At 39.3% G+C, this 12448-nt stretch overlaps 1 protein-coding gene across 3 annotated transcripts in view; it reads right to left on the reverse strand.

Moving 5' to 3' along the window:
• The window catches only part of LOC106587289 (cadherin-8), a 75096-nt gene extending 71274 nt beyond the window's left edge, over positions 1-3822 (reverse strand). Inside the window, exons 1-3 of one of the 3 annotated variants that reach the window (XM_014175533.3) lie at positions 3567-3821; positions 3211-3260; positions 843-1300 (exon numbers count right to left, since the gene is read on the reverse strand). In XM_014175533.3, the coding sequence (XP_014031008.2) occupies positions 843-1097 (255 nt within the window). In that variant the 5' untranslated portion in view covers positions 1098-1300; positions 3211-3260; positions 3567-3821. Of the gene's footprint in view, positions 1-842; positions 1301-3210; positions 3261-3566 lie in introns of all 3 variants that reach the window. The other 2 variants (XM_082969420.1, XM_014175534.3) reach the window with 2 other exon arrangements.
• Positions 3823-12448: the final 8626 nt, after the last annotated feature.

Genomic DNA, 12448 nt, shown 5'->3' on the forward strand with positions numbered 1-12448 from the left:
CAACTATTGGTAGTAAATGTCTTGACAGCATTAAGGTACAAAATATACAGCAAGAAATAACCTCATCAATAAATCGTTAAACAGCTGTAGTACGGTATGTGTAAATCATGCTACTGTGGGGTCAAATATTATCCTTGATGGCATATTCTGTTGCATGTGCCAGAGTGGTTGGGTAATGGTCAGAGGTAGTAGCTGCCAGGTTGAGACTCCCCAGGTGCGTTCTTGCAATGAGCTGTGAACAAGCTGCTTTGGCCTGCCTCGTCAACAACCCTCACTGGGCCCTGGGCCCTGAGCCTTGGCCCTGCCACATCTACACAGGCCAGGTACCAGGTGTCCCTCATCCTTTGGACTATAGGGCTCTTTCAAATGCTCAACAATGAAATGTAGCAAAAATGACCCCTTTTTATCCCTGTGTTCCTGTGACAAGTACTTCAAAGGAAAACCACACCCAACACCCTGGCCAACAAAAGAACGAAAACAGAAAATAGAAAAGAAAAAAATTGAATAAAACAATGAGTAGATATTTCTACTGTATATATGGCTGTACTGTAGGTCATTCAACTGCAATGTAACGCATCATTAGTTATTCATTTTCACTCTGTTATTCCATATTTCAGGGACACTACACAAAACGCCTCAGTGCAGAATTTGGTAGCTGTGGATTTATTCGTTCTCTCCAAAACCCTGCATGAGATCAGGCCAGTGTCTGTCTCTCTCTCCAGCACTAAAACTAGCCCACAAAAATGTAAAAAAAAAAAAAATTGGGGAGCATTTAAATGGCTGAATTAATGTTTCTACATGATAAGCAAGCTTAATATACAGCTGACAATTACAGTACTCACCCTGCCAACTAGAATTGGATCTGGTCCAGAGAACTCCTCCAACACAAACATTTGATTCCAAACCCATCCTCTCTTGGCTCGACTAAGTATTCTTTGTCCTTCGACGAGGCCACGTAGGAGCGCAGTGGAACCAGTTTGTAAACTTTTGGACTGGCTGATGATGGGGGTCATGGATGTATAAGGAACACACGTAATCCACACAAGCAACAAGGAAGTCCACACGTCTGTCAGCATCTCCTCGGACCGTTTGGGCATTGTTATGACACTTATTTTCCCAAGATCAACAGCTCTCCCTTAGATGGTAAACAAAGGTTACTTCTTCCTTCTTTGAGCGTCAGAGCTTGTATTCATTGTGCGATAAAGGTCACTCACATGGCTTCATTTGCCTCCATTGCAAATGGTGAGGGGATGTACTACTCAATACACCATCCATTTGGTGTTCCAGCAGTGTGAACGATCTAAAAGGGAGAAAACAGAGGTGATCTGTTTTAATCGTATAAATTACAAGGCAACTCCAGCATTCAAAGAAGGAACCTGAGAGAGCAAATCAAGGTCCTCACTTTAGATCAGTGGTACCTGACTTTGAAAGCAATATTTAATATTTAACTCATACAATCAATCACTAGAGTTAGTTTATGTTAATCGATGGACGATAACAATGATATCAACCATTTATTAATCAAAGAAAATGAATATATTGATGTCTGTCATCTCTATGTGATTTTGACAGGAGCAGGAAGAGCTGAAGAGTCAGTCCTCTTCATTACAAATGGTATAAAGCAGCAGCGAGCATTACCCTGTGTGATCCTGTGCTCATATCAGACTGCTACAATGTAGGGTAAATTACTGTCTCTGGTCTTATACATCTGGTCTAGTCTGATACATGAGATTGCCTATCTTTAATCTGATGTTCTGGAGATTATCCTTGAAAGATTTTGAGCAATTACATGTTAGTTATGATAATTGTTTTCATATTACTTTGGATAAAATGTATTTACTAATATGCTTTTCATCAAATACCTTAGCCATCTGAATTAAATGTCCCACATATAACTGTAATTGAGGCTTGAAAAGATTAGACCAGGTATTCTATTTCAGTAAGTTCTTATATCCCTGATGAGATCATGCCTGGAGTAATATGATATAATCTTGCTTATCAACTCATCTACTACTTCTATACAAACAGTGATTGAATGAAAATCAACTATTATTTTGACTGTAAGGAGAGAAATCAGTGTAAACATTGTGGTACATAAACTGTTTTACAAATATATCATTCATGGTACTTAAATCTAATATACAAGAAATGTCTACAGAACCTGATGTTAATTTACTAGAAAAAGTAAAAGTGGCATGTTGCAATGTGCATACAGAAGCCAATTTTCGTCCTGCAATCATAGAATTCATTGGATTTTAAATAGCCTATACAGACCAATGAGGGAATCTTCCACATTATGTCAATTGAAATTAAACAATATGAAATGGGAAAAGACCAATCATTCTCCTCATTAATAAAATAATTTAAAAAATCCCATGGGCAAATGCACACACTCAAAAACGGTCTCTCCATTTATCAAAGTTGTTCAAGAAAAAAGACAGCAGTGACAGCATTGAAGTTCATAAGGATTTCTTGATAAAGGCCTGTGTACGACATAGCTATTAGATATTACTAAAATAAACTGTGATAAACAAGTCAGGCACAAAAGCAATTCTGAGGCAAATACCGAATTTTCACAGACAGTAGACAGACATAATCCCTCTATGAACTGGATGGATTTGAAATACCTACTGTTAGTGCCAAGCAAAACATGACAACATACTCTGTGCCAAATAATAATTGAAAACAGTCAACCGTGGTGATTACAGTTGAATGTATATATATATATATATATATATATATATATATATATCCATAGCATGTTTCAATGTGGACGACATGGCAAGTTTACATTGAAACATGCTATGGCTATGACTGCTGCCTAATCACGTTCACTTGCTGTTATTGGAATAAAGGAATAGAAGCATCATAAACATCCAAACATTGAAATGATGCTTAATGATGACTGAAACCCTCATTGAATTACATGGAGACCGGTGCCGTATTAGCTGGTTGCCGGCTTGTTTCAGCACCACTCCGAGTGGATAGCGCCACATGAGGTAACGTTGGGCTACAACTACCATACTAGCCTACACGTAGCCTGCATCGTCGAGAAACAAAATAGACTACAACACGTAGGCAATAAGTCATTCTGAATAAATGTCCCGTGACAACATAACGCCTGGTCAACAATGTATGATTTTCTCATTCATTTGAAATGGTTGGCAACCACAAAAAAACGAAGACAAGTTGCTAAGTTAAACTACTTACATACTATGGCTTCACTGCAAATGGACAGCACGTCGTCTCAACTGCACTGCCTGGAAGTTAAGCATTCAACAAATGTAGTTTATTTTTCTATCCATCGAAGAGAGAGAAAAATACACGGAGCTGAAAATAGACTACGACATTGGAAAGCTGCACTTCTTAAATAGTTTTCACATAGATAGCCGGTCATTTGCCAACCTTTCTTTCGACTCATTGTGCTGTCCTCATCCACAAGCTAATCTCTGAGTGGTTTTGATATGCAGAACGATATGCAAACATGCAATAGAAGATCAAACAAAAGCCTCGTTTTCTCCCAAACATTTTCATGCACCTGTTAATATATTTTCCTTGTTACTTACTACAGTATCTCGCATCCTTGTGCTTGCACCATTTTACCTTTTCAAAAATGGATTAAAAGCATTGCAATTGCGTTTCTCTTTTCATTCGAGGAGAGACGTTTACAAATGAAAAAATATAACAAAAAGTGTGAAGACGTGGTGGAAATCCTTACAGTTCAGTAACCCCGCTGTGGCACTACTTATTGTAGCTCCGACAGGCTTGCTTGCTGACTAGAAAAGTGAGGAGATGGAGGAGAAATGTTCGGTGTGAAGAGCCTCCCCTTTTGCCGCGCTCATTGGACTGATGAAGAGGCAGGTCAACAGCCTCGGAAATTAATGCACGCGCTCAGACACTACACAACGTTTATGGTCGGGCCGGTGGTAGAGTATTGTTTCAAAGATACACTACATGACCAAAAGTATGTGGACACCTGCTCGTCGAAAATCTCATTCCAAAATCATAGACATTAATATGGAGTTGGACCCCCCCTTTGCTGCTATAACAGCCTCCACTTTTCTGGGAAGGCTGTCCACTAGAAGTTGAAACATCGCTTTCTGGACTTGCTTCAAAAGCATTAGTGAGGTGGGGCACTGATGTTGGGCGATTAGGCCTGGTTGGAAGCACCGAATATCTAGAATGTCATTGTATGCTGTAGCGTTAAGATTTTCCTTCACTGGAATTAAGGGGCCTGGCTCGAACTCTGAAAAACAGCCCCAGACCATTAGTCCTCCTTCACCAAACTTTACAGTTGGCACTAAGCATTGGGGCAGGTAGCGTTCTCCTGGCATCTGCCAAACCTAGATTCGTCCATCGGACTGCCAGATGGTAAAGCTTGATTCATCACTCCAGAGAACGCGTTTCCACTGCTCCAGAGTCCAATGAATGTCGGCGAGCTTTACATCACTCCAGCCGACGCTTGGCATTGTGCATGGTGACCTAAGGCTTGTGTGCGGCTGCTCAGCCATTCTACTGCCAGTTTGTCTATGGAGATTGCATGGTTGTGTGCTCGTTTTTATCCACCTGTCAGCAACGGGTATGGTGGAAATAAGCAAATCCACTAATTTGAAGGGGTGTCCACTTACTTGTGTGTATATAGTGTATCCGTATCATACACTGTCTTCAGTTTAACAAAGCAATAGAAACAAATGGACTTCAATGAGTTGCTTCAATCCAGTTATATGAGCTCACAAAGCATTTGTTGTTGGGTTTTCCTCCCCCCATCCATTACAATAGTGACATTAAATATATCAATTAACCCGCTACTCATTTAGGCAGGCCTGCACGGTTACCTGATACCCAAACAGGTAAGTCGCGAGAAGCTGTGAGAAATGTACTTTGTAAACTTGCAGCATGTATGGTGGAAATGAATTTAGCCAAATACTTATACTTTTTATTTGAATGGAAACCATGTCCAGGGACACGTTTGTATTTTCCATAATGTGGGCTTACTGCCGTGTTTTGCCTCAGTTATAGCTGATTATGTAGAAATGTGTTTAAACAGACATTTTCCTTAAAATGCTTATTCATGTCTAAGCAACACTTTCCGTTGACTAAAAACACTGTTTGCTTCAGAAGAAAGGTTACTTACTCTCAATTATTTGCAGCCAGAGGTGCTGAAATGATGGAGAGAAAACAAGATTTCTTGTATTGTGTTGCTTGAAGTCCTTCATCAAAATAACATAAACAATTATTATCAAAAGAAAAATTGTCTTTGAAAAACCTAGATGTAGGTAATATGAGCAGGCTATAACAAAAGGTGTATGCATCATTATATTGTCATAGAGTATGTTTTCAATGAAAGGGCACTCCATTTGCTTGACTAAGGATGAAATAGTTGCTGTACTCATACAATGCAACACACAAGGGATAGTATTGCATTCTTGCTTCATGCAAAGCTATTGTCGCATGGAAACAGTAGTTGAAGGGTAAAACAACAGATAAACTACTACCACTGCTAACTTAACCACAACTTCCATTGTTACTGGTAGTGGTAACGCTGTAGATTATGATATACGAACGCTCCATGTTTAATGTGAGATATAGGCCTGTGCACTAGCAGAATAGGTCTGCAGTGGCGTGTCTCAGTGAAACAGAGTAACAGTGAGAGCCCTCTAGTGTTCAGCAGCCTATTAAGCTGCAGCCTTGACAGAGAGAGACACAGACTGGTCAGTCCTTCAGGCCTTCAGGGAATGGGCTTTATTAGTCAGAGTGGATGGTCAGGTTCAATAAACACTCAGGGACACGTCTGTGTTTTTCAATTGTGAGACCTCCTTATTAAACATCTGTGCTGCACATAATGCATGAATGCTTATAGGCCCTACTGTTCCTCTGATATTCGTGTCAGGACTGGGATTACATTGACACTATTTCCCAGTATAATTCATTATCAATTATCGATATTATTGGTTCATACTTAATAGTAATAGTAGTTGTAATAGTAGCAGTAATAGTGGTAGAAGTCAATCTATCTTTTACCAGACATTCATTTCCGGGAAACTCAAAATGTTTTACACTACATAATTTCTCTTTATCCACAATCTTTTTTCCCCCTGACTCACTACTTAGGGCCTTTGACCGAGATGCCATAGATCCCAATTAGCAAAGATATCAACTCCACTATTATTTTTTATGAGCCATTTAATTTCCCGCCCACTCACACTTTGATGTTGCAGCATATTTCAGATGGGAATTCAAAAATGATATTTTTAAGAGCCTCTGCTATGTAGGAATGTTTTCCCTATTTTATGCTCAAGCCATTTGCATTTGCCTATGCTACAGTAGGTCATTTAACATTGGAGTGTCTATTTAAAATTAAGAGTAACACATCTTTATGCTTATGTTATGCTTTATGGAATCTCATCTTTATTATCTTACTTAGCAGAACTTTAGACTTATGTAACTTGCTTGGGACCAGTGAGAGGATGAAGTTTTCGTGTTTCCACTCCGTCTTCTTAAATAATCTTGATAAGGATTTTTTGTGCATATACCAGTGGTGGGAAAAGTACCCAATTGTCATACTTGAGTAAAAGTAAAGATACCTTAATAGAAAATGACTACAGTAAAAGTGAAAGTCACCAGTAAAATTCTACTTGAGTAAATGTCTAAAACCTTTTGGTTTTAAATATACTTTCAAAAGTATAAATAATAAAACAAATCCTTACAATAAGCAAACCAGACGGCACTATTTTCTTGTTTTTTATTTTATTTACGGATAACCAGGGGCACATTCCAACACTCAGACATCATTTTACAAATGAAGCATGTGTCTTTAGTGAGTCTGCCAGATCAGAGACAGTAGGGATGACCAGGGATGTTCAAATCAAATCAAATTGTATTTGTCACATGCGCCGAATACACCTTACAGTGAAATGCTTACTTACAAGAACCTTAACCAAAAATGCAGTTTTAAGAAAATACCCCCCAAAAAGTAAGAGATAAGAATAACAAATGATTAAAGAGCAGCAGTAAATAACAATGGTGGAGCTATATACATGGGGGTACCGGTATACTAAATTCCATGGGGGGGGCAATGCAAATAGTCAGGGTAGCCATTTGATTAGCTGTTCAGGAGTCTTATGGCCTGGGGGTAGAATCTATTTAGGAGCCTCTTGGACCTAGACTTGGTGCTCCTGTACCGCTTGCCGTGCGGTAGCAGAGAGAACTGTCTATGACTAGGGTGGCTGGAGCTCTGACAATTTTTAGGGCCTTCCTCTGATGTTCTCTTGATCAGCGCGTGAATCGGACCATTTTCCTGTCCTGCTAAGCATTTAAAATGTAACTAATAATTTTGGGTGTTGGGGTACATGTATGGAGTAAAAAGTACATTATTTTCTTTAGGAATGTAGTGAAGTAAAAGTAAAAGTAGTAAAAATATAAATAGTAAAGTAAAGTGCAGGTACTCTAAAAAACGACTTAAGTAGTATTTCAAAGTGTTTTTACTTAAATACTTTACACCACTGGCATGTAAACCAATATTTTTCTCCACACTGAGTGAAGGTCATGTTGGTTTTAAATAAGATTAACATCCTACACTTTTTTCTGGATAAAATTCAAAAAAATGAAATAAGTGAACATCATCTTAGAAATCCCTAAAACGCTGTATACTATCTAAATGAGGACAGGCTAATGCTTAGCTTTAAATATGTGATTAATTGTACTGACATGGCCCTAACTGGTGATCAAAATATCAGATGACTTTGAAAAAGGCAAAGTAAGTGAAGGGGAAATGGTCTTTAGGGCCTGGGCATCTTCAATCAATCATTAGTTACTGCTTTGTCAGAGGAATTAATCACAGAGCCATTGCTGTGTGTACAACTGGCATCCTAGACTGGGACTTCAGCATGTCACCACTGCAGGCCTAAATTAGGAGCTCCATTAGCACACAGGAAACAAATCATTCTTTGATTATCAAATCAATTTTTATTTTTCACATGCTTTGTAAACAACAGGTGTAGACTAATAGTGAAATGCTTCCCAACAATGCAGAGAGAAAGAAATAGAGAAATAATAGACAGATAAAACATATAATAATAAAAGTAATAATAAATACACAATTAGTAATAATAACTTGCCTATATACACGTGACAGAAGTACCAAGTCCATGTGCAGGGGTACGAGGTTATTGATGTAGATATGTACAGTTGAAATCGGAAATTTACATACACCTTAGCCAAATACATTTAAACTCAGTTTTCCACAATTCCTGACATTTAATCCAAGTAAAAATGCCCTGTTTTATGTCAGTTAGGATCACCACTTTATTTTAAGAATGTGACATGTCAGAATAATAGTAGAGAGAATTATTTATTTCAGCTTTTATTTCTTTCATGACATTCCCAGTGGGTCAGAAGTTTACATACACTCAATTAGTATTTGGTAGCATTGCCTTTAAATTGTTTAACTTGGGTCAAACGTTTCAGGTAGCCTTCCACAAGTTTCCCACAATAAGTTGTGTGAATTTTGGCCCATTCCTCCTGACAGAGCTGGTATAACTGAGTCAGGTTTGTAGGCCTCCTTGCTTGCACACGCTTTTTCAGTTCTGCCCACACATTTTCTATCGGATTGAGGTCAGGGCTTTGTGATGCCCACACCAATACATTGACTTTGTTGTCCTTAAGCCATTTTGCCACAACTTTGGAAGTATATTTGTGGTCATTGTCCATTTGGAAGACCCATTTGCGACCAAGCTTTAACTTCCTGACTGATGTCTTGAGATGTTGCTTCAATACATCCACATAATTTCACTCCTTCATGATGCCATCTATTTTGTGAATTGCACCAGTCCCTCCTGCAGCAAAGCACCCCCACAACATGATGCTGCCACCCCAGTGCTTCACGATTGGGATGGTGTTCTTCGGCTTGCAAGCCTCACCCTTCTTCCTCCAAACATTACGATGGTCATTATGGCCAAACAGTTCTATTTTTGTTTCATCAGACCAGAGGACATTTCTCCAAAAAGTACAATCTTTGTCCCCATGTGCAGTTGCAAACCGTAGTCTGGCTTATTTAAGGCGGTTTTGGAGCAGTGGCTTCTTCCTTGCTGAACGGCCTTTCAGGTTATGTCGATATAGGACTCGTTTTTACTGTGGATAAAGACACTTTTGTACCTGTTTCCTCCAGCATATTCACAAGGTCCTATGCTGTTGTTCTGGGATTGATTTGCACTTTTCGCACCAAAGTATGTTCATCTCTAGCGGTATGACGGCTGCATGGTCCCATGGTGTTTATACTTGCCTACTATTGTTTGTACAGATTAACGTAGTACCTTCAGGCATTTGGAAATTGCTCCCAAGGATGAACCAGACTTGTGGAGGTCTCCAATTTTTTTTCTGAGGTCTTGGCTGATTTATTTAGATTTTCCCATGATGTCAAGCCAAGAGGCACTGAGTTTGAAGGTAGGCCTTGAAATACATCCACAGGTACACCTCCAATTGACTCAAATTATGTAAATTAGCCTATCAGAAGCTTCTAAAGCGTGACGTAATTTTATTACATTTTAGTCATTTAGCAGACGCTCTTATCCAGAGCGACTTACAGTAGTGAATGCATACATTTCATACATTTTTTTTTCTCCGTACTGGTCCCCCGTGGGAATCGAACTCACAACCCTGGCATTGCAAACACCATGCTCTACCAACTGAATTATCCAAGCTGTTTAAAGGCACAGTCAACTTAGTGTATGTAAACTTCTGACCCACCGGAATTGTGATACAGTGAATTCTAAGTGAAATTATCTGTCCGTAAACAATTGTTGGAAAAATGACTTGTGTCATGCACAAAGTAGATGTCCTAACCAACTTGCCAAAACTATAGTTTGTTAACAAGAAATGTTTGAAGTGGTTGAAAAACGAGTTTTAAGGTCTCCAACCTAAGTGTATGTAAACTTCTGACTTCACCTGTACATATAGTGTAACTAGGAATAGAGTGACTAGGCAACAGGTTAGATAATAAACAGAAGCAGCAGCGCATGTGATGAGTCAAAAAAGTTTGTGCAAAAAGAGTCAATACTGATAGTCCAGGTAGCTATTTTGTTAACTACAGTATTTAACAAACTATTTAGCAATCTTATGGCTTGGGGTAGAAGGTGTTTAGGTCTCTGTTGGTTCCAGACTTGGTGCATTGGTACCGCTTGCCATGTGGTAGCAGAGAGAACTGTCTATGGGTGGCTGGAGTCTTTTAACCATTTTTAGGACTTTCCTATGACCACCAGGTATAGAGGTTATGGATGGCAGGGAGCTGGGCCCCAGAGATGTACTGGGCCATATGCACTACCCTCTATAGCGTCTTGAGGTCATATGCCATGCAGTTGCCATACCAAGTGGTGACGCAGCCAGCCAAGATGCTCTCAATGTTGTAATTGTAGATCTTTTTTAGGATATGAGGGCCCATGCCAAATCTTTTCAGGTTGTAGCGGGATTTCTTATGAACATCTGGATTAGTGTCCTGCTCAGTGCAAAAGTTGACTGTAATCAATTGGCTTCTGGTTGAGAGATGTGCATACGGTCAATATAGGGAAGACAACATCAATACACTTACAATATTAATGAAGCCAGTGACTGATGTGGTAAACTCCTCAATGCCATCGGATGAATCCCAGAACATATTCCAGGCTGTACTAGTGAAACAGTCCTGTAGCTTAGCATCTGCTTCATTTTACCACTTCCGTATTGAGTGTGTAAGCAGGAATCAGGAGGAGTTAGGGGTTAGGGTCTGATTTGCGAAATGGAGGGCAAGTGAGAGCTTTGTATGTGTTTCTCTGTGTGGAGTAAAGGTGATCTAGAGTTTTGTCTCCTCTAGTTGAACAGGTGACATGATGGTAGAAGTTCGGTAAGACGGATTTCAGTTTCCCAGCATTAAAATCATTGGCCACTAGGAGAAAAGCTTACCTATTCGATACTGCCATTCAATCCTGCTGTTGCATAGAAAAACCAGCTAGATGTACAGTATATTACTCATGTCCTTGTTCAGCCTCAACTCCGAAAAACATATATTACAGTCCTTCAGGTCCCGTTGATAGGATAGGCTTGAAAGGGGCTCGTCCAATTTGTTCTCCAGTGATTGTACATTCGCCAATAGAACAGAGGGTAGAGGCAGATTATTTATTAGCCAACATAATTTTGTCAGGGTGCCCGCATGTCGGCCTTTCTTACTCCATCTTACTCCAACCTAGTTGTACCTGATCGAATACATTCTCCATAAAGCATACTTGCCAGAAGTCCACTGGCACGCTCCTAGAATAAAATGATGTGCACAGCAAGCAAGTACAGCTCTGGACAGTTCGCTCACAGTGGTAAGACGCCAACTTCCTGACATCTATTGCCTCTTACGGTGTTCAAATCCCCCATCGGGAGCCCAAACAATCTTTGAAATGTGGACTCATATTTATTGAGGTATCGTGTTGGGAAGAAAAGTTAAATCATCACCTTAAAACTGAAGATTAGGGGCTCAATTCAATGCAACCCGCATTGCAGAATTTACGCAGTATCTCTTTTTCCAATCATCAAATTAACTCACAGATTGGACTTTGTCTATGAAAACCTACAACGACTACCAGGGTGACCCCTATCACAGGTATGTTTTCACTTTTCAGAATTAGAAGTGTGTGGGTGAATATTGTAAATAAAGGAATTGAAGAAAAATAACACATCCGCACCCATTTGGGATTAGAATTCGCAACCATTGAACTTTGAGCCAACTGTTTAAGTGGACAGCGTCAATAGTGTGCAACGGCAAATCAAATCAAATCCTATTTTGTCGTCACATCCGCCGAATACAACAGGTGTAGACCTTACCGTGAAATGCTTACTTACAAGCCTTTAACCAACAATGCAGTTTTAAGAAAAATAAGACTTAAGAAAATATTTATTAAATTAACTAAAGTAAAAAATGTAAAAAAAAAGAGTAACAATAAAATAACAAGAACGAGGCTATATACAGGGGGTACTGGTACCGAGCCAATGTACGGGGGTATAGGTAAGTCGAGGTCTTTGAGGTAATATGTACATGTACAGTGAGGGAAAAATGTATTTGATCCCCTGCTGATTTTGTACGTTTGCCCACTGACAAAGAAATGATCAGTCTATAATTTTAATGGTAGGTTTATTTGAACAGTGAGAGAGAGAATAAAAAAAGAAAATCCAGAAAAACGCATATAAAAAATGTTATAAAATTATTTGCATTTTAATGAGGGAAATAAGTATTTGACCCCTCTGCAAAACATGACTTAGTTCTTGGTGGCAAAACCCTTGTTGGCAATCACAGAGGTCAGACGTTTCTTGAAGTTGGCCACCAGGTTTGCACACATCTCAGGAGGGATTTTGTCCCACTCCTCTTTGCAGATCTTCTCCAAGTCATTAAGATTTCGAGGCTAACGTTTGGCAACTCTAACCTTCAGCTCCCTCC

The sequence above is a fragment of the Salmo salar genome, chromosome 26 (assembly GCF_965601325.2).
Source record: "Salmo salar chromosome 26, fSalSal1, whole genome shotgun sequence".
In the NCBI taxonomy this organism is placed as follows: Eukaryota; Metazoa; Chordata; class Actinopteri; order Salmoniformes; family Salmonidae; genus Salmo; species Salmo salar.